We start from the raw sequence: 23,626 nt of genomic DNA on the forward strand, positions 1-23,626 counted from the left end.
TTTTTTTTTTTTGCCTAAAAACGACGTCGTTTTGCCTTGTGCTCACCATTCTCGGTGAACACGATTCCATGGCATAATTTGCGAGTTTCAGCGTCCTGGGGTGACCTTGGCCTGGGTGTGCTGTGGGTTCTAATGGACCGTAGTCGTATGATCTTTAGTCTGACTCTGATACCAATTTCTGATAGTTGAATTGTTGATTATATGCTCAACATGGGTATTCCGGTAACGGACAACTTAGGGAAGTATCTTGGGGTTCCTATCCTTCATCAAAGAGTGACAAATCATACTTTCGGGTACATTCTTGAAGGTATGAAAAGGAAGTTAGCCAACTGGAAAACGGACATTCTCAGCCTCGCAGGTCGTAGGGTCTTGGTTCAATCAGTTTTATCCTCCATGCCGGCTTACACGATGCAAGCTTTCAAGCTCCCGTCAGGAATTTGTAATGAGGTAGACAAAATCTGTAGAAGCTTCCTTTGGGGGGACTCTCAACAAAAAAAAAAAAAAAAGAATCCACCTCGTGGGTTGGAATGAGGTTTGCAGGCCAAAGAACTCGGGCGGGTTGGGGCTCCGTAAATGCATGGACTTAAACGACGCCTTGCTTGCCAAGTTAGCTTGCCAAATGACCACTAATCAAGATCAACCACGAAGTTGACGCTGTCCGGTCGACACGAGGGATGTGGACGATGGGTTTGCAGGATGCCGGCGGCGGCCAGGATGGGTAGAAGTAATTAACACGAGGGATCAGCTCCTCTCTGCAGACGCGTTTGGGGCTTCGTCAATTAGAGTTTGGTAATTTGGTTTGTTTGTCTTGATCCTTTCCAGTATGGAAGGGGTTAACCCCACCAAAGAAAAAATATAATATAACTTTTTGTTAATTTTGCATTTCTGATAAGTAGTATGTACGTAAAGTTGCTACATGGGATGAGAAAATTAAGCTTTATAGCCGGTGATCATGGTGAGGCACTGGTCAATAACGCCGTCGACCCACTTGTTAAACTTGTCCAACTCCTGGTCCTTGCCGTACACCATTTTGACGCACTCCTCGCAGGTGTCGGCGTCGGAGGAAATGGCGCTGACGTCGAGGTTGGCTTTGTAGTAGTTCCCCGCGTCGACATCCTCCAGCGTCTTCTTCATGGCGTCCTTGGCGTCCTCGTAAACCTCTTTGCATGTGCGGAGGCAATCTTTGGTGAAGGTGCCGATCTGGGGATCGTTCAGCCTCTTCTCGATCACGGTGTCGATGAAGTTCTGCGTTTTCGCCTCGGATACCTGCATCGTGGATTGGACGAACATTTTCACGCTCTTCTGCATATCCTTCGGGACGTCGTAAGACATTATGGGTTCGTTGTCCAGATTGTCCGATTTTCTCCACGGAATGGCCTTCAGGGTGAGGGTGGTGGTAGTGGAGGAATTCGCCGAAGAAGAGTCATCGCCGGCGGTGGAGGAGGAGGAGGAATCAGCCGAAGAGTCGCCGGCAGCGGGTTCGGCGTCCAGGGAGGGGTCGTAGGAGCCGCCGGGAGCGGGTTCGTCAGAGGAGGGGGCGGCGGCGGGAGAGGCCTCAGGGGTGGCGGATATGGAGTTGACAGCAGAGGCGTAGCCGCCGCCGTCTTTGTCGTCGAAGGGGGCGTTTTGTGCCTGGGCGGGGAGGGAGAGAGCGATGGAGATGATGAGAAGGAGGGGAATACGGAGGATTTTGGTGGCCATTGTTTTCTCCTTCTCTTTATTCAAGGAGGGAAGGAGAACGGAAAAAAACAATGGATCGGAAACGGAGGAGAAAGAAATGCAAAATAGTATGTTATTTGGAATGAGGAAATGAAGATTGTTAGGTTGGTATATATAGTGAATATGGTTGGCCATGCATATTTCTAGCTTAGCTTGGAGATTCAATAATTCACAAACTTACAAGTCACTCCAACATTTTATTTATGAAATGATACTAGACTTAACATTTCAAGTCTTCATCCAACTATTCCTTAGCCACTAATCAATTATTAGACTTGGCATTTCATTGACTTCCGCCCAATAGGAACTATTATTTGAATGGAATGTGTGCATGGATTAAACCTAATTTTATGATCTAACCGGTAAAGAATCATAAAATTATTCATAGTTGATTGGTTTAAAATAATATTATTATTACTAAATCAACAATCTGACTAACTTGATTAATTGTCCTAAGAAGCATTAGTTGATATGATGAGTGCCACTCCCAAGAAGGAAAGATTATGGAATTATTACCAGGAAAAGAACAATAGCAGCGTCTTTGAGAACTTTGAGATTTCTTGAAACATCATCCAAACTCCTACAATATATAGAGTGGATCTAATTGTTACATTCTGAAAATTCCACTTTAAAGTTAATATTGCACTTGCATATATACCTGTGTTTTTGCTCTCCATGCCCAAAATAATCTCCAAGAGTTGCCAACTGCACGATGAAGATGAAGAGACATCACTGTTATATACTTAATCACTCACCTAAATTTATTATATTCGACAATACACCCAGACTAAGGCTATGTTTGACAAACCTAGTTGAAAAGTAGGGATGGCAGTGGGGCAGGGGCAGGGAGTATATTCCCCGTCCCCGTTCCCAAATTTTTTTCCTCATTTCCTTCTCATCCGGGGCGGGGAAAGGGGCACATTATTGGCATCCCTATTGAAAAGGTAGTTGAAAGCTGAAAAGTATCTGAAAGTTGAAAAGTTATAAGCTAGAAGTTGAAAAGTGAAGAACAGTGATTAAGCTAACTAATTATACTTAAAAGTGTTTGGTAAAATTAGTTTTTTCATAAGGTTATAAATGTAAATAAAAAAAAAAAAACTAAAAATGACATTTTCATAAAATGTAAATAGTTTTGAATTTAAATAAATTTGTTTACATATTATAATTTAACATTTTGAAATGAAACTATTAGCATAATCATGATCTAGCATCCTATAATGAAGTAGCAATATTGTCCTTGATGATGCTATGTCTCCTCCTTATTGCAGTGCTCCTTGTCACCTTTTGGCTTTAATTTGTGTCTTAACAATACCAATTTAAAATAAAGTTTAAAGGTATAGTCTAAGATTAATTGAATAAAGTCTACAAAAAACTTAATCTCGTAGTGGTGGAAGTAGAAGTTATGTTGATTTCCAACTATAGTTGATGTATTTTCAAAAAATATGAAGACTCATTTTATGCAGTACTATGCACGCCCTCTAATGATTCCTAGACAGGGACTTTGTGTGATTAATCTAACATAAACTGATTGAGATGTCAATGTATTAAAACAAGTTGTAGAGTAGAGAGAGCCGGATCTTAGGGTGTGTAAAATGTAGAAGAGCATAGAGCCTCACTTTTTAGAGGGTCCAATATTTAGTTTTGACCTAGCTACTTGAGAAATAAAATAAAAAATTACAATTAATTGTGAAACTCATCAATTTTTTACCCAAATCACTTCTCTCTCCTAATAATTAAGACCTAATTAATTGAGCATGCGGCATGAAAAAATCGTTCTATTTCCTGACGACACATATGATATCTCAAGCCCTGAATCCGCAGAGATAACTTGAAACCTTTATCATTCACCAGTTAACCACCAATGCCGCCTAAGAAATTGATTATTCCCCTAACAGATCTACTTGCATTCCAAAAGATAGCGACAACCCAGCAGGTAGTCACTAGCCAGGTAGTTTCAAGCTAAGATGTCTTTTAAAAAAAAAAAAAAATTGTTTGTTTGAACTTTGGAGATATTTGGTTAGTATGATAGTTTGATTTTAAAAATTGCGTTTATACTTTTGATAGTGTCACATTTATTTACAAGAACGATTCACAAAGATCTAAAACCGACCCTAAAGTAGAGGTGTGCAGGTGTGGCCATTGGGTGTAAAGCTTTAATAAAAGCTTCTTTTTATGAGTGAACTTCATCCCTAAGTTGTTTATAATAAATTTCTGAGGAGGCAAGGGCATTAGTGACATTTTTGAGGATAATGAATAATTAGGTCATCCCCAATGGAGGGATCTTCACAGGTTTTAATTAAGGGTGTGTTTGGAAATCCGGAAAATGATTTCTGGAAATCATTTTTCGGGTTTTCAATGTTTGGAAAGAAGGAAAATTTGAAGTCAACTGAAAATGAGGTACTGGTCAATGGAAAATGAGCCTATTTTTAAGGAAAACAACTTCCCTTTTAAAAAAGGGGAAGTCATTTTCCAGATGTTGACTTCTTCATTTCTTCACTTCAAGAGCAGTTGACTTTCTTCATCTTCATTGGCTTCTTCATCCTTTGGCTTTTGGGCTCACTGATTTCCGGCGGGTTTCCTAAGCTTTGGTTTCCGGCGGAAATATGGTTTCCGCCAGAAACCAAAGGTTTAAATAAATAAATAAATAAATAAATAAATATATATATATATATATATATATATATATATATATATATATATATATATATATATATAGTAAACAACCCATCTGGTTTCCGCACAGAAACCAGATCTTGGTTTTCGCCGGAAACCAGACATGGTTTCCTGCGCGAAAACCATGTCGGGAAACCATGACATGGTTTCCGGCGGAAACCAGATTTTGATTTCCGCCGGAAACCATGAATATTATGTTTTTTTTTTTAATAAATAATATTATTTGATTTTAAAAATAAATATTATTATTTATAATATTATTGTAAATTTTATATATTTTAAACAAAATAATTAATTATATAAAATGTTTAATTATACAATTCTACATCATTTCTGAAAAATAAGCCAAACACCAAAAGACAGTTTTCCATTGTGCAGCCAAACACAGGAAAAGAAAATGACTTCTGGAAAATGACTCATTTTCCAAAAGTCATTTTCCAGAAGTCATTTTCCTACTTTCCAAACGGACCCTAAGAGAAAATGGATTATGTGGAAAAAGAATAGGAAGAGAGAGAATGAGCCATCGTTATGCTATGGACCTGTGTCTAGCATACATTGTGGACATGGTAAGAGTGCCATTAGTGGCACCATTATCTTCCACTATTTTTTTTTTAATTTCAGACCGCTTCATTATAGGAGCATATGTACATAATTTTATCACTAAATGTTCATAATTGTAAGTTCATAATGTCAGAGCTCTGTGTTCATAATTCTATAACTGTACATCCATACTTCCACAATCGTACATTCGTAAATCTGTAACTGTACATCCATAATTCAATAACTGTAAATTCATAATTTTCGAAGCTCTATGTTCACAATTTTAGAGCTCTATGTTCATAATTTTATCACTATATGTTTATAATTGTAAGTTCATAATGTAAGATCTCTGTGTTCATAATTCTATAATTGTACATTCATAATTTTCGAAGCTCTATGTTCACAATTTTAGAGCTCTATGTTCATAATTTTATCACAATATGTTCATAATTGTAAGTTCGTAATATCAGAGCTCTGTGTTCATAATTCCATAACTGTACATTCATAATTCCACAAATGAATAACGTTGTTAACGGCGAGACAAAATCATTTTTTAAAAAAAACTGGAATACTGTCCTTTTCCCTGAAAACGACGTCGTTTTGGACTCGTGTCCACAACATAATTTGTCGAGAATGAGTGAATTGCTTGCCGGAGTTAGGAGTTTTGGTCTGATATGTGGGGCCCGCATGGAAATGGACAGCGCATCGCACTGCCTATACTAAACTATTACACTAAATATAATATTAGTAAATACATTATACATGTGTTGATTTAGGTTCCAAAGATAATATATTCTTTAGTAAATGCTAGTCATGCATGTTACTTCTTATGAAGATTAACAATAATAATTTACATTCTCAACAATTTGAAGGGAACTCAAGAGAATGCACTTACATATCACTTGTGCACATTTCTTTATTAGCATTGCACTTTGTAGTGTTGGTCGATACACTTGAAGTTTAAAATATTTATCTAAATGTCACCATATTTTTTTCATATTCTTTTGTTTTAATTTAGCACCAAGATGATTTCAGTAGGCAACTTTCACCTAGACGATGATTCTCATATGATCACAATCATGTGTGTGTGCGTGCGCGCGAATGAAACTGTTAGTAAAAATTAAAGGTGAAAAATGATCATAGTTGTCTATCAAGGTTCATTGATTGTTGAAGATTTTAGTATTAAAAAAAACACAATGTTAATTTTATAATATTTTTCAAAAAGAAAGGAGGGGAACACCCAAGGTCATTACCTGATCCTCACGTTGATGGCATTCTCCAGAACAGAGTGGCAAACTTAATCTATGGTCAGACGATTGACGACGACAATGAGGAGCGCATCTCTAAGCAAGCTATGACAAACATGGTTAATTTTATAATATTGATTGCGCCAACTAGACTGGCGAAGGACATGTTCTGGGAGGACTGTAAAACTTATAGTGGTGGGTTCAATGAGCCTTGGATCATGATGGGGGACTTCAACGACATAGTTGACAACAGTGAGCAATGGGGTAGTATCTGGTTAACCCAACTCGCTGCCTATCGTTCGTAGAAGCCTTCAATGACTGCGGCTTGTTGGATATGGGGTCCTCTGGGCCGAAATATTCGTGGATCAGACAAGAGGGTGGGAGGACTGTGCAGCGCAGAAAACTAGACAGAGTCTTTTGGAATATGGAAGCTCAAAATACATATTCGGAAACAAAAGCGTTCATTCTCCCAAGGACCCACTCAGATCACCACCTGTTGAAATTCGTGGGCCATGCAGGTGACCCTTTACGAAGGGAGGCCAGACCGTTTCGGTTTGAAGGCGCCTGGCTGACTCGTGACGATTGCAGGGACATTTGGAGGAAAACCTGGGCCAATAATATGTTGGACGTAGTAGGGGCCATTAATGAGACCACTAACCAAAGCAAGATTTGGAATAAGGAGACCTTTGGTAACATTCTTTCCCGCAAAAGCAAGCTTCATGCCCGTATCAAGGGTATCCAGGAGCCGGTTTATTATAACACGTCTAGAGGGCTGCAAGTGTTGGAGAAAAAGCTTGTCACTGAACTCAATGAAGTATTGAAACAGGAGGAAATTCTCTGGTTCCAAAAATCCAGGCACCAGTGGATTCAAGATGGGGATAGAAACACCACCTTCTATCACAAATCCACCCTCATTAAACGCAACAAAGCCAGAGTTCGTATGTTGAAAATTGATGATGAGTGGAATTATGATTTTAAGAAATTAACTGATCACATCTCTAATTTCTTTATGGACCTTTTTGGCAGGAAGAACACAGGAGTAGACCCACTACAAGGGCACTATAGTGGACCAAAACTTGAAAATGCCCAAGCTCGCAGTCTAATGAGAATCGTTTCAATGGACGAGGCCAGGAAAGCGGTCTTTGGAATAAAAAAGTTTGGAAGTCCGGGGCCTGATGTGATTCAAGCTGCCTTCTATCAGTCTTTTTGGGAGGATGTGAAGGGGTCTATCACATCGCTCATTAACGATGCAATCCAAGGAGGAAAGGTTCCGACTAGCCTCCTTCATGCCTTCATCACCCTCATCCCGAAGAAGGAAAATCCGGAAACGGCGAGTGACTTTGCATATAACGCTCTTAAACGTCAGCTATAAAATTGTCATGAAAGTGATTGTGAATCGCCTTCGGCCGATTATGAAAGGTCTCATTGGGCCCTTCCAAAATAGCTTTCTGCCTGGGAGATCTACCGCGGACAATATCATTCTGACTCAAGAGATTGTTCATTACATGCGATCCAGAAAAGGGGGTAAGGGCCTCATGGCAGTTAAGCTTGACTTGCACAAAGCCTATGACAGTATTAGCTGGGATTTCCTAGAAGCCACGCTGGTTGTCTTTGGGTTCCCCCAGAATCTCATTCGTTTGATCATGTTTTCAGTCAGAGAAAGTTCTATTTCTATCCTCTGGAATGGGGAGAAGTTGGAGCCTTTCCAACCAGGGAGAGGGTTGAGACAAGGAGATCCCTTAGCCCCCTACCTTTTTATCCTGGTGATGGAGAGGCTCTCGTGGGATATCCAAGAAGAGGTCCGGATGAAAAATTGGAAGCCCGTCTCGATATCTAAGAGAGGTACAGGGGTCTCGCATCTTTTCTTCGCGGACGACCTAATGCTTTTTAGCGAGGCCTCGGCAACCCAGGGGGAGGTTAACATGGATTGTCTAGGTAATTTCTTTAATAAATCTGGGCTCAACATAAATCTTTCAAAATCTAACATTTTTTGCAGCCCGAACACTAACTTGGGAACCAAGAGGGATTTGAAGTGGATGACAGGAATCTCGGTGACGGATGACTTAGGCACTTATCTGGGGATCCCGATCCTTCACAAAAAGGTCTCAAAAAGAACCTTCGGGTACATTCTTGAGAATATAAAACGGAAATTAGCTAATTGGAAAGCCAAGTCCCTAAGCCTAGCGGGATGAAGGACGCTAGTCCAAGCGGTTTTATCTTCCATGCCGGTCTACACCATGCAAGTTTCCAAACTACCAGTAAGTACCTGCAACGAAATTGATAATTAAGATTTGCAGGGACTATCTGGAGACACGGAGCAACAAAGGAAAATCCACCTAGTTGGTTGGAATGACATATGCAAGCCGAAACCCTCAGGTGGTTTGGGACTCAAGAAATGTGTGGATTTCAACGATGCACTCTTAGCTAAATTGGCCTGGCAATTGTACTCCTGCAACAACAAATTGTGGGTCAAAGTCCTTAAGGAAAAATATGTCAAAGACAATAATTTCTTCGCCATCTCCTCGGCGGGTAATTCCTCATGGGGATGGAGGAACATCATTCGGGGAAGGTCAATTGTCGAACTAGGGGCTGCCTGGAGGGTTGGTAGTGGGACCTCCTTGAACTTCTGGTCAGATTGGTGGACAGGAGACAAACCCCTTGCCCTTCTCGATAGCGTGACTATCCCGGATTCCCTAGCGAGGGCGAAGGTAAGAGATTTCATTCTGCCTAATAGATCTTGGGACATTGACAGGTTACTCTCGTTACTTCCCCATGACTCTATCAATGGCATTAGGGCAACCCCGATTGCAACGTGCAAACAGGTAAAATATGCTCTTTACTGGCTGAATTCACCCACGGGTGCGTTTTCGGTGCACAACGCTTTTTGTTATATTGCAGGTACCGAAACAGATATCCCCGACGTAAACTGGGTCTGGAAGTTTCGCGTGATCGAGAGGTGCCGAATTTTCTTATGGTTCGCTGTACAGGACAAACTCCTCACAAACATGCAGAGATAGAGGAAGGGCTTGACAAATGATAAAACCTGCAAAGCTTGTGGAGAGGCTGAAGAAACGATGTTGCATATCCTCATGATGTGTGATGTGGCGAGAAAAGTCTGGAAGAGGTCCTACCACCCGGTCACCTTCCGGTACAACATACCCACGAACATGTCCAAATGGCTGGAAAACAACAACAAAGTCACGACAATAATGGATGGTAGTCCTTAGGGCGTCACCTTCATCTATATTTGCTGGGAGCTTTGGAAGGCTAGGAACCAACTGGTCTTTGAGAACAAAAGCATGCCACCATCAGAAATCGTCCGTAGAGCCAGCAAGTGGACGCTAGGCTCGGTCGAGTCTCTCACAATGCATGACAGTAAGATAGGGAAATCAAAATGGATCTCTTGGCTCCCACCAGAGCCTAGATGGGTCAAATTAAATACAGATGGAGCTTCCAAGAAAAACACGGGCCTTGCGAGTGCCGGGGATACGGTCTTGCGCGTGATCACAGTGGGTCTTGGTTATTCGGGTTTGTCACAAACATTGGGGTTTCCAATAGCTTTGCTGCGGAGCTGTGGGGCCTAAGGGAGGGTCTACGGCTGGCAAAGGAAAGGGGGGTTAGACGGATCATCCTCGAACTTGATTCAGAAGCTGTGTTGGCCACAATGAACGAAGATAATGCCATAGAAGAGTATGTTTCATCCTTGATCAGAGATTGTAGATTGTTGGTCTCGTCCATTGACCATTGTATCGTCAGGCACACCTTGCGGGAGGGTAATAAATGCGTGAATCACCTTGCTAATTTGGGTCAAGAAGCACCTTGGAGAACCACTTGGCTGGATACCCCACCTTTAAGCTTAAATACTTTACTGGCTGCTGACATTTTTGGGGCAATGAGAGTTTGGTAGTCCTTAGCCCTCTCCCCGTTTGTACGGGTCTTTTTTTCACCAAAAAAAAACAAAAAAGAAAATAGTCTTTGATTTCTCAATAGGAGGATGTAGATATATCCACACTTCTAAACCCTCATACTTTCGTATTTTACAAAATACATATAATTTAAATGAAGTAGTTTATAATTCCACCAACATATAATAGTAATTATTATATATATATGATACTATAAATTGTTGAATGTTAGTTGAATATGGATTGATGATGAGAGTTTCAATTACTTCATATATTGTACAAATATTTGTTATAATAAAATATGATAAAGAGTTAATTACTGAAATAGTTCTTTTTTATATATTTATATATAGTGAAATTACTAATTTGATTCTTGATTTTTTTGATCAATTAAATTTCTCAACTTTAAAAATCTTAACCAATGTGGTCATCCGTTTATTTTTCCGTTAAACATCGTTAACTTGGGACTAAATTGGTAATTTTGCTATAATCAAGAGACTATTTCAGTAATTAACTTTAGGGGTGGGCAATTCTATTCAGTTTTCCCGAACTGAACTGGTTCGGTTCGGTAATCTACCGAACAACCAAACGGTAATGGATTCTTGTATACCGAACGGTTCGGTAAAAAAACTGAACTGAATCGAATTGTTCGGTAAAAACCGAATCAAACCGAATATCATTTGAACTTTGGATTGCTATTTTGTTATATATTAGAATTTGGATTTTGAGTATATAAATACCATAACACATAATATATAACTTTGGATAACAAGTCATAAAGAAATCAAATAAAATATTTACGAGATATACCAATAAGAGCTAAACGGCAGCACAGCGAGGGACTTGGATTTACTTTATTATTATTATTATTATTATTATTATTATTATTATATTTTAAAAAAATTAAACGGCATTCGGTTCGGTTCGATTTTGTTTTTATCGAACCATTAAATATACAAGAATCCATTACCATTCGGTTGTTCGGTATATTACCGAACCGAACTAGTTAATTACTGAAATGGTTCATTAACTAAATTGGTTAAGATTTTTAAAATTGAGGGACTTGATTGGTAAAAAAAAAAAAAGGTCAATGACCAAATTGGTAATTTGGTAAATGTCAAATGACTTGTGGTCGTATATCACAGGATGTTCACATAATTATGATGAACATTTACTATAGATAGATTGTATAGTAGTTACCAAAATAAATTGTAAATAAATATAAAATTCTAAATAAATTAACAATTCAATAAAATTGTAATAGTTTTATATTTATTTTGATAATATAATTTTAGAATTTCTTTCTATCATTAGACATCAATTTAATTGTGTAATGTGATTTAATTAACTAGTGCCAAGACTATGTGGTCTAATGGTACCCGGGTAGATACTACATTGTAATAGGGTCAGTAGCATTAAAAAAAAAAAAAAAAACTAGTAGTAAATAAATTCGCAATCAAGAAGAAATTATGTTGTTAATGGTTGACACCAAAATTGTAAATTTGGAGTTAGAAATTAACAATACATAAATTCATATTGTTGCGTTGTAAATTTGGAGTTAGAAATTAACAATACATAAATTCATATTGTTGCGATTACTTTTATACAGTCAATGATCAATCTCTTTAATTGCTCCATCACTCTTCACAATAATTGTTTCTTTTTATTTATATACTAGTTTCTTTATACGCATTGCGCGATTGGGATAATGCCCGATGTTTTTTTTTAAATAAGTACTTTAAAGTATATAAAGCCAAGATTATATTGAAATTGTTCATGCATAGATAATTGAATGTTGAATTTGCGTATTTAAATATGTAATTCTAAGTTTACAAATACAAGATAATATAGTCAATATTGATTATAATTGTCAATAAAATAATTGTATAGGTATGATTGAAACAAAATACGGGACATAAGGGAGAGGAATTAAAAATTAGGGCATAAAATATAAAATATATACTAATATTGAAGAGCTAACTACTAATTGCCAAACAAGGACATTGTGAGGTAGTTTTCCACTTCAATTTGTTGTGTGATTTAAATACTCTTTTTATCAATAAATCGTCTAAGTAATTAATATGATTGACTTAATTATATATATATATATTTTTTACCATAGAGTTATCTTAGAAGCAGATAATGAAAGAGCCATAACTTTGATTATGGAAATGCGAGTATGAAGGACCGGGAAGTAATCTGGTGGTTCTTTGCAGAGAGTCTAAATCTTGGAACTGGGAGATTATGTTCAAGCATATACCGAGGGAGCAAAATAAACTGGCAGACCTCATTACGGGTTTGGACATTAACGAAGTCAGAGACGATTGTATCTATGAGGCACCCACAAAGAAAATGCAGAATTACCTCCGAGAGGATGAGCTTGGGCTCTTTGGTAGCAACACTATTGTGAGGGTCGGATATTGACCTGGAGTCTTCCCCTCCATTTTTTTCTCAAAAAAAAATATTTTTTTTATATATTTTTTAAAACAATTATTATTATTATTATTATTATTATTATTATTATTATTATACCCTTAGGTCAATTTACATGTTAATCTAAACAGTTAATTTTTTCAAATATCTTTTTACCAACCATTGATATAATTCGCTAATCAAATCCGCTAATATAATCTGCTAACGCTAACCGCTAACTGCGGATTGTCAAACAAGGACATTGCGAGGTAATTCTCACTTCAATTTGTTGTGTGATTTGGATACTCTTTTTGTCATTAAATCTCTCAAGTAGTTAATATGATTGGCTTTATTAATTATATTTTTTTAATTTTTCATGGTATTAATAAAATACTTGGTAAATAAATATATAGCATTATTTTGCATTATAACTTTGATATTTAATTAAAAAATAGTGCACAAAATATAATAGACAATGTAGTGAATATAATCAATTGATGAATTTGAATATAAAGAATTTTTATATTTGAGAAAAATAAAGACAATATAACTAATGAAATTATTTATCTTAATTAATTTATTGATAATGAATAATTTTTTTTAATAAAGACATTGTAGGGACAATGTACGAATATAATCAATTGATGAATTTGAATTTTGAATGTAAAGAATTTTTATATTGGAGAAAAATAAAGATAATATAACTTTTCTCTTATTTAATTTATTGATAATGCATATTTTTTTTTTGAATAAAGACAGTGTAGACACATTATTCTAAATTAAAGAAATGCATATGTATTATTTTTTATTGTAGCTACTAAATTATTATTTTATTTAATTTAATAAGAATAAAATAGAGTACTAATTATGTCAACTTTGATTGAGATGTGGTTCGAACCTAAGACCTTTCTTATTGAAATCAATGAGTAAGTTAACGGTGAATTAACATAAATTAACGGAAAAGATAATATTTAACGGAAAAGTTAACGGATAATCATATTCATTAAAGATAAATTAGGAAATCTCAAGGAAAAATTAAAATCTAATCAATCTGAGCCATTCATTTGATTAAAAAATTTGACCGCCATTTTTTCTACCAATTATAGGCCTAACTCTCTTGGGCTCTTATTAGTATGGTAGATATAATATAATAGCAAAGCATTTGTGCTCAGATGGCATGTAGTGACGTTTCCCATGTAAGAAAGAAGTCATGAGATTGAATCTTAGTAGAAGTGTTGTTGGCACGTGTGTAAGATTTTCCCTAATAATATATATTGTATATTATATATTAGGGCCTTAATTATGTGGTGCAAGTGGTCTAGGCTTATTAAGTGGTCTGGTTGAATGAATAATATATATTGTATATTATATATTAGGGCCTTAATTATGTGGTGCAAGTGGACTAGGCTTATTAAGTGGTCTGGTTGAACTAAATAATATATATTGTATATTATATATTAGGGTCTTAATTATGTGGTGCAAGTGGTCTAGGCTTATTAAGTGGTCTGGTTGAATGAATAATATATATTGTATATTATATATTAGGGTCTTAATTATGTGGTGCAAGTGGACTAGGCTTATTAAGTGGTCTGGTTGAACTGAATAATATATATTGTATATTATATATTAGGTCTTAATTATGTGGTTCAAGTGGACTAGGCTTATTAAGTGGTCTGGTTGAACTGAATAATATATATTGTATATTATATATTAGGTCTTAATTATGTGGTTCAAGTGGACTAGGCTTATTAAGTGGTCTGGTTGAACTGAATAATATATATTGTATATTATATATTAGGTCTTAATTATGTGGTTCAAGTGGACTAGGCTTATTAAGTGGTCTGGTTGAACTGAATAATATATATTGTATATTATATATTAGGTCTTAATTATGTGGTTCAAGTGGACTAGGCTTATTAAGTGGTCTGGTTGAACTGAATAATATATATTGTATATTATATATTAGGTCTTAATTATGTGGTTCAAGTGGACTAGGCTTATTAAGTGGTCTGGTTAAACTGAATAATGTGCCTAATATAATCCTGGATTGATAGGATATAAGATGACTAATATAATCCTGGATTGATAGGATATAAGATGATTGATGTTACGGTACTTCCACTAGTAGTAGATACCAATACACTATCTAGGGTACTGAGTCAGGTTTGAGACTAAACATGACTAACGAACTACCGTTAAAAGGCAATACAACATGAACATCAACTATGACTGGAGATACAAGGCTATACTAATATTCACTATAGTTAGATTCTATATCTAACACAGTGTGCATTCAAACAAATATATAATATAATAATTTTGCATTCCTGAAAAGTAGTATGTACGTAAAGTTGCTACATGGGATGAGAAAATTAAGCTTTATAGCCGGTGATCATGGTGAGGCACTGGTCAATAACGCCGTCGACCCACGTGTTAAATTTGTCCAACTCCTGGTCCTTGCCGTACACCATTTTGACGCACTCCTCGCAGGTGTCGGCGTCGGAGGAAATGGCGCTGACGTCGAGGTTGGCTTTGTAGTAGTTCCCCGCGTCGACATCCTCCAGCGTCTTCTTCATGGCGTCCTTGGCGTCCTCGTAAACCTCTTTGCATGTGCGGAGGCAATCTTTGGTGAAGGTGCCGATCAGGGGATCGTTCAGCCTCTTCTCGATCACGGTGTCGATGAAGTTCTGGGTTTTCGCCTCGGTTACCTGCATCGTGGATTGGACGAACATATTCACGCTCTTCTGCTTATCCTTCGGGACGTCGTAAGACATTATGGGTTCGTTGTCCAGATTGTCTGATTTTCTCCACGGAATGGCCTTGAGGGGGAGGGTGGTGGTAGTGGAGGAATTCGCCGAAGAAGAGTCATCGCCGGCGGTGGAGGAGGAGGAATCAGCCGAGGAGTCGCCGGAAGCTGGTTGGGCGTCGAGGGAGGGGTCGTAGGAGCCGCCAGGAGCGGGTTCGTCAGAGGAGGAGGGGGCGGCGGCGGGAGAGGCCTCAGGGGTGAGGGATATGGTGTTGACAGCAGAGGCGTAGCCGCCGCCGCCGTCTTTGTCGTCGAAGGAGGCGTTTTGTGCCTGGGCGGGGAGTGAGAGAGCGATGGAGATGATGAGAAGGAGGGGAATACGGAGGAGTTTGGCGGCGGCCATTGTTTTTTCCTTCTCTTTATTCAAGGAGGGAAGGAGAACGAAAAAAACAATGGAAACGGAAGAGAAAGAAATGCAAAATCGTATGTTATTTGGAATGAGGAAATGAAGATTGTTAGGTTGGTATATATAGTGAATATGGTTGGCCATGCATATTTCTAGCTTAAGCTTGGAGATTCAATAATTCGTTGACATTTTATTTATGAAAAAAGTGTGATGTTGGAATTAATTAAGCCTTTTCTTTTGAATGATTACTTCAGTCTAATTTTCATAGAATATTTTATTTAGAAAGTATCTTGTAATTTTTATAGTCCCAATAATGCAATATAACTTTTAAATGAATTATTGTTTGATTCAATCCATCAAATTGAACTACATGCTTCCCCGAAGTAGTACGCCTTAGAATGACTCTTTTCATATGAGTTCTTTTCATATGAGTGACACCCCTCATCGTAGCAATAGTATAACTATCTTGAGTATGTAGTATCAGTACCTCTGGTAGTACTATCAATAGTAGGATTATTTGATGAATTCATATGCCTATTTAGAAAGAAAAAAATATTAGTAAAAGAAAATATATATAAGTATTACAATAAGAAAACTTTAAAACACAATAAGTACTTAAAGCATTACAAGTAATAATTAGGGGTGTTAGCGAACAGAGCTTTCGTCAAACTACTCGTGTTCGTGTTCGGTAAGCGTTCGTTTATGTTCGTTTGTTAAGGTATACGAACATTAACAAACAAAATTTAGAGCTCGGTTAATAAACGAACAGAGCTTGAACAGTTGTAATCTCGTTTGCTAAGAGATCGTGAACAAGCTCGTTTGTATTCGTTTACTAATGTTCGTGAACAAGCTTGTTTATGTTCATTTAATAATGTTCGTGACCAAACTCGTTTGTGTTCGTTTAATAATATTCGTGAACATGTTCACAAACATATATATTATATTATATTATATTATATTAGTTATGTAGTTGTATTGTTTGTTTGTTGTTCGTGAACGTAGATTATTTGTTATTCACGAACGAATTGTGATCATGAACATGTGCAGGTGTTTGTTTATTAAGTGTTCATGAACGTAAATAAATACGTTAATGAACGTGTTTGTTAATGAACATGTTTGTAAACGTGTTTGTTAACGTTAACAAACACGTTTGCGAATGCGTTCACGAACGTTAACAAACACGTTCACGAACATGTTCGTTAACGTTAACGAACACGTTCGTGAACGTGTTCGCGAACGTTAACAAACACTAATGAACGCTTAACAAACGAACATGAACAGGATTTTCAAAAACCTTAACAAACGAACACGAACACTCTGAATTCCTTAACAAACGAACACAAACAACCTCAGTTCGTTTATGTTCGGTTCATTAACAGCCCTAGTAATAATCATTGCTCTCAATCCTCTCATATCTCTTCATGATGATCATCCTGTGATGCACACACTTCATCTATTTCATTATATACAATAAACTTGAAGAAAATGGTGGTATTTTCTCAATATCAAAACTAACATCTTCATTCCCTCCAGTAATTTGTCTCTTCCAATGAAGAACAATTAACATAAAATACTTGTTTTGCTTGAGATGTCATTATGAATTGCTCATTTTTGTTAATTCCCGATTAAGATCTACAAGTGTAAATCCTAACTCATCAACTTTTACATCATGTTACTATCTACCCATCTACATCGGAACACCGGCACCCTAAACTTAACATAATCAACCTCCCATATTTCTTCAATCACACCATAATATGACAACTCTGCAATCACAAGATTTTTATCTTTCAAACTACTGAAATGCATTGCATTTGCAACCAAAGAAACCCCACTATTTTGTATAGTACTCATTTCATCTTGAGCTTTTGTGTAAAACGAAAACTCATTACTGTCATATCCATTATGATAGTACTAATTCCCGGTTGTACTCTTAGAGTATGCAAGATGTGTACCGTATGTATACATGTGTATATAAAATGTAGAATGTATGTAGTATGAATAAGGAAGAAGAGATATAGTAAAGGAGGTTCTTTTATTCATTGTGTTCTTGTGTATTTGTGGAGAAAAGGGAGAGCATTAGCTAGAGAGAGAGAGAGTAGAGGGTGAAGGCCATTAAGAAATGGGGCTAAGGCCCTATTTATAGGCCCAAGATTTGGCGGGTTTGACTCGCTATCTTTGGCTTTGACGCGCAGACTGGGTCACAAGCCACTTGACCCCGACCCGACTATAGAACAAGAACTCGAACGTATCGAGAACTCAAACTCGGGAATATAACGTATCAAGAAGCTCCGCCAGTCCGTGCCCTGACGACGAGTCAATAATGAGGAAGGGTTCGGGCTGGAAAATTTAGCTATACGGTCCGCGACTTATGCCGCCCCCCAGTCCGTGCCCTGACGACGAGCTAACGAGGAAGGGTTCATGTTGGAAAAACTGGTTACACAGTCCGTGACATGCGCCGGTTGCCTTATTAAAAACCTTAAGCTAATAAAAAATCTAGTGGGAAAAAATTTTTAGCTAAGGAAAAAAGAACACAACTTTGAGTGCAGTCTGGTGGACTGAAAGGGGTTGCTCGACCTAGGGGTCGATTTTGCAATACGAGTTGTGAGGTTGAACTTTGCCAATCCAATGATCGGGCTGTTGACTATGACCGGGAGGTCGAATTTAACTGCGATATGATCTAGAGATCTACTTTACCGACTTAGCGACCGGATTTGCAGCACAACCCGAGAGACCGGATTCTACCAATCTGGGGATCGAGATGCTGGCTACGACTGGAAGGTCGGATTAAATGCGATCGAAAGATCTAACTTTACCAATCATGGGATTGGATTTACTCACGATCAAAGGATTGAACTCTCGCGCGACATAAGAGATTAAATTGCACCGATCTTTAGGGATTGGCTTGCACCAATTGGGAGGTTGGATTTTTAACACTGTCTAGAGAAGGGAGAGCATTAGCTAGAGAGAGTGTGTGTGTGGAGGGTGAATGCCCTTAACAAATGGGGCTAAGGCCCTATTTATAGGCCCAAGATTTGGCGGGTTTGACCCGCCATCTTTGACTTTAACCCGCAGGCTGGGTCCCGAGCCGCTTGACCCAACCCGACTATAGAAAGGGAACTCAGACATATCGGGAACTCGAACCCGGAGTATATAACCTATGATTTGCATACTATGACCATGAGCTAACCATCGTACAATTTCAGGAACATTATTATACTTTATTCTTGAAACCAATAAAAAAACACTAATTCAAGAAAATTTCTAACTCCGCAATCACATGATTAATCCCATTACAGATTAGATCATCAAATATGACCATTTCAGTAATTAACTTTCGGAAAAAATGGTGCATGTTATGACTGAAATGGTCCATTGACTATAACAAAATTACTAATTTGGTCCCGAGTTAACGACCACTTGCCGGCCACCCGCTGGTACCGTGGCCGAAACCGGCGGGTGGTCAGGTGGGGGTTCGTTCCCCCACCAACTACCCAAGGGAACATACGTTTCTTGGCACTTTCCCTATCTCGAGAATCCATCAATTTTTACCCAAAATCAGTCCAAACACATCCCAACACACCCCAACACACATCAACAATAAACATCAAGAATAAGCCAAGAAGCAACACAATTACACTCTGTTGTGACAAGAAGACATTGAAAAGGTGGTTTTTCATTGATAATAGGGTTGGATAAACGATTTAATTTGTTGGAAAGTTTTGGAACCGATGGACATGAATTCAACAAAAGCGTCCCCTGTTCTTACTGATCCTACGCCGCTAAACAAGTCTCGACTAGGGATTCATTATCCTGTATTGCCTTACTCTCAATCCGGTTCATCAGTCTTTGCACAAAACCGCACAGACCACTGTAAGTTACAACTCCAGTGAACCAAAAAAAAATAAACAGAAAATAGTACTCTTAACATCTTCTTCTTTAAAAACAAACTAACAACATGAATTTACGCACATACATAATAAATATTTGTGTAAAAAAAATTAAATAACCCCCATCCACAGAATTTTAGAGGATTGAATTGGTAGTCACCTCCCCTTTATTGAGGTATCAAATTTTATTTCTTGTTAGTTTTTTTGAGTGCTTGCTTTCACATAACTAACTTCTTATAATCATTTGCTTCTTTTAGAAAGTTAAACCATTCTTATTATCCAGTTTACGACCCTTATCAGTTTTCATTGTATCTGTTCATATTGATCTTCATCTAAAACGAAAACAAATCCAAAACATGGTAATAATATCAAAGGGGTTTAACCACATTCCATCAAAACATCAAAACATCAAAACATAACTAACTAAACTAGGAGGCTACTCATCCAGTTAAGCGCGCTCGAGAGAGTTCTCTACTCCATACCTGAAATCAGAAAATGTGTCTTGCCAAAAAGAGTGAAAGTTATAGATGTGCGGCTCCAATCGCGTTCCTTCAACAGTTTCAAGAGTCGAGTGAGCACTCTTTCCTTAAAACCTTATTTGCCACATCCCAAAAGATGCTAGGAGCGTTGTGGCCTAGGCTTCCCAGGATAAAACTTGCTATGATTCAGTGTTTGAGCATTCAAACAAAGAATCCGGTGAGCAAGACGTGGTTATGAACACAGTATGGCTAAGAAGAGGAGTAGAAGTAGAATTTTGAGGCTGGAAAAACAATGTTTCGTGCAGTGTTTTTGCTGTTCTCACAGTGTGTAAAAACTCTACTGCCTCTACCCTCTCTTATATAGGGTTGAAGGAGCCAATAGCCTTTATTATGGCAATTAAAAATGACATTAAAGCTGCCTTCCAACAGCTATAACAGCAGGCCACTACCTGGGAATTGAATTCAGAATTCAAAATTGGAATTAATAGACAATTAATTCCGTAACAGATGAATTCAATCCCCTCAACAGTCAGAACTTTCGGGTTCCAGACCGTTAGCGTACAGGGTTCAGTCTCAACTTTCGACCTCATCCAGTTTCGGCCCTTGCACCTCTCGTGGACTCTGTTGCACGAGAGTTGTGCTCTCGGTGCACCATAACCTCTCGTGCTCTCTTGTGAGTAGGTGGCTGTTGCACGAGAGTTGTGCTCTCGGTGCACCACAACCTCTCGTGCTCTCTTGTAGCACGAGAGTAGGTGCTCGGTTCGGTTCTAGCCGAACCAAGTGGCTATACCAGTTGGAAAATGATAACGAAGTTTGGCATAACTTAGCCTACACGCCTTTTTTCAATCTCTGCTAGTTGGAATTTGATTTGCACCCCCTCTCCCCTCCCCGCGCGAGAGAGCCTCTATGCTATACAATTCTACAAGCTTCAAAAGAGCTATTGTATATAAGGGGGGGAAATCTTCATTCCAAAGCAATGTGGGACAAAAGCACATTTTTTCCCTTCATTTTCCAACTCAAATGGGTCTACTTTGAGAATCAATATCTCATTCACCCATTATCCGTTTTGAGCGTACAATATATCGATCTCTTCGTCTCACTACGAAGAATCCGAATCCACTTTAACCCGACCCAAATCGAAAGTGGACCACACTGATAATTGTACCACAAAATAGCCACTTAACATGCCATTTTATGTCATTTTTAGCTATTTTTTCCAACAGGTGGCTCCCCTCCACGCAAAGACGGGTGCCCACTGGCGGTGAGACATCAGCCGCTCAACTTCCTCGTGGCAATCATATGGCTCAAGAACCGCCATATCAATGAATTTTCCGCCCTTCTCTATATACGTAAGTCATTTTGTATTTTCCCAAATCTCATCCAATGTACCAGATAATTTCCAGATTATTTTATTACTCCGTATTTTATTATGTATTATTAATTCTTCGGTAACATAAATAATTAAAACAAATTTACTTCTTGTACATATTTATTCCTTATAGAAATACTTTTTGAGTTTCACAATGATAGGTTCAAATGTTCAATTGAAGAACTCACATTCCAAAGTATTGCCACAATAACGAAAGGCTTCCAAATCAAAAAACCACAATGATTGGTAATCACAAGTTACATACCAAACATCATCAAGAAGCATATTAGTACTAACAAACAACGTAGCTAGCATGCAAATCAATGAGATAAACGCTCAATTAACATTTTCTTATTACAATACTTCTTACAAAAGAACTTCTCATTATTATATTCTTTGCAAAATTTACAAATTTTTTAACCTCATCATCGTATTCCTTACTAATTCAATGAGCATTCAACCAACTTTTATCCATCACATACCAATTCAATCTAAAATAATATTAACCATAATTAAACTTTTGTTAACACTCATTCAAGAAATTCCTATAATAAAAATAAACAAAAATAATTTAAACATTTACCAAAAGCTGAAAGTTTGTAGGAAACTATATTAATGCAATTGGTTGCATTAACTTTTACTTTTAAAAATCCTTATTATATTTTCGTGTTTTACAACAAATACATATAATTTATTAATTTTTGTATTTTAGTTCATTGAGTATCAACAAATTAAATGATTATTATTATATATCCGGGATTGATGATGAAAGTAATCATGCATGTTCAATAATTACTATAGTAGAATATAGATAGAGTTAGATTGTAGTTATCAAAAAAAAAATTAATTAAAAATATTATAATAGTTTTATATTTATTTTGATAATATAATTTTAGAGTTTTTTATCATTAGACATTGATTTAATTGTGTAATGTGCTTTAATGTACTAGCTAGTAGTAAATAAATACGGAGTAAATATTAACTTGTGATGAATCTTGTTTGGTATCATATATATGGTACGCTACAAATGTATAAATTGTGAACTTTGAAGTCAGAAATTAACAATACATAAATTTATATTGTTGCGAACATAAACTATATCTACTTTTATACAGTCAATGATCGATCTCTTTAATTGCTCCATCACTCTTCACAATAATTAATTCTTTTTATTTATATATATAATATAATTTTTTGTTAATTTTGCATTTCTGATAAGTAGTAATATAAAATTAAGCTTTATAGCCGGTGATCATGGTGAGGCACTGGTCAATAACGCCGTCGACCCACGTGTTAAACTTGTCCAACTCCTGGTCCTTGCCGTACACCATTTTGACGCACTCCTTGCAGGTCTCGGCGTCGGAGGAAATGGCGCTGACGTCGATGTTGGCTTTGTAGTAGTTCCCCCCGTCCACATCCTCCAGCGTCTTCTTCATGGCGTCCTTGGAGTCCTCGTAAACCTCTTTGCATGTGCGGAGGCAATCTTTGGTGAAGGTGCCGATCTGGGGATCGTTCAGCCTCTTCTCGATCACGGTGTCGATGAAGTTCTGCGTTTTCGCCTCGGTTACCTGCATCGTGGATTGGACGAACATATTCACGCTCTTCTGCTTATCCTTCGGGACGTCGTAAGACATTATGGGTTCGTTATCCAGATTGTCTGATTTTCTCCACGGAATGGCCTTGAGGGGGAGGGTGGCGGTAGTGGAGGAATTCGCCGAAGAAGAGTCATCGCCGGCGGTGGAGGAGGAGGAGGAATCAGCCGAGGAGTCGCCGGAAGCTGGTTGGGCGTCGACGGAGGGGTCGTAGGAGCCGCCGGGAGCGGGTTCGTCAGAGGAGGAGGGGGCGGCGGCGGGAGAGGCCTCAGGGGTGAGGGATATGGTGTTGACAGCAGAGGCGTAGCCGCCGCCGCCGTCTTTGTCGTCGAAGGGGGCGTTTTGTGCCTGGGCGGGGAGGGAGAGAGCGATGGAGATGATGAGAAGGAGGGGAATACGGAGGAGTTTGGCGGCGGCCATTGTTTTTTCCTTCTCTTTATTCGAAGAGGGAAGGAGAACGAAAAAAACAATGGAAACGGAAGAGAAAGAAATGCAAAATCGTATGTTATTTGGAATGAGGAAATGAAGATTCTTAGGTTGGTATATATAGTGAATATAGTTGGCCATGCATATTTCTAGCTTAACTTGGAGATTCAATAATTCGTTCAATTCGCTATTAATCCTCTCCATCGTTTATCCCTTGTGAAC

The 23,626-nt window shown here is 37.9% G+C and overlaps 1 protein-coding gene across 2 annotated transcripts; it reads right to left on the reverse strand.

Moving 5' to 3' along the window:
• Nucleotides 1-791: 791 nt before the first annotated feature.
• Nucleotides 792-23,484, reverse strand: LOC109150544. Of its 2 annotated transcripts, none has more exons than XM_019298479.1 (2): nucleotides 22,644-23,484; nucleotides 792-955 (listed from the first exon to the last, which is right to left on the reverse strand). In XM_019298479.1, the coding sequence occupies exons 1-2, from the start codon at nucleotides 23,396-23,398 to the stop codon at nucleotides 931-933; spliced, it is 780 nt and encodes a 259-aa protein (XP_019154024.1). In that variant the 5' UTR covers nucleotides 23,399-23,484; the 3' UTR covers nucleotides 792-930. The 2 variants fall into 2 exon arrangements, with proteins under 2 accessions (XP_019154024.1, XP_019154032.1); XM_019298487.1 differs by lacking the exon at nucleotides 792-955 and adding an exon at nucleotides 14,788-14,893.
• Nucleotides 23,485-23,626: the final 142 nt, after the last annotated feature.

Source organism: Ipomoea nil, unplaced genomic scaffold (genome assembly GCF_001879475.1).
Source record: "Ipomoea nil cultivar Tokyo-kokei standard unplaced genomic scaffold, Asagao_1.1 scaffold0268, whole genome shotgun sequence".
NCBI lineage: Eukaryota > Viridiplantae > Streptophyta > Magnoliopsida > Solanales > Convolvulaceae > Ipomoea > Ipomoea nil.

Excerpts from the sequence above, each read along its gene's own strand:
- LOC109150544 (XM_019298479.1), bottom strand. The coding sequence starts at position 23,398 with ATGGCCGCCGCCAAACTCCTCCGTATTCCCCTCCTTCTCATCATCTCC. Across the intron at positions 956-22,643 it reads GTTATTGACCAGTGCCTCAC|CATGATCACCGGCTATAAAG; the intron begins CATGATCACCGG and ends CCAGTGCCTCAC.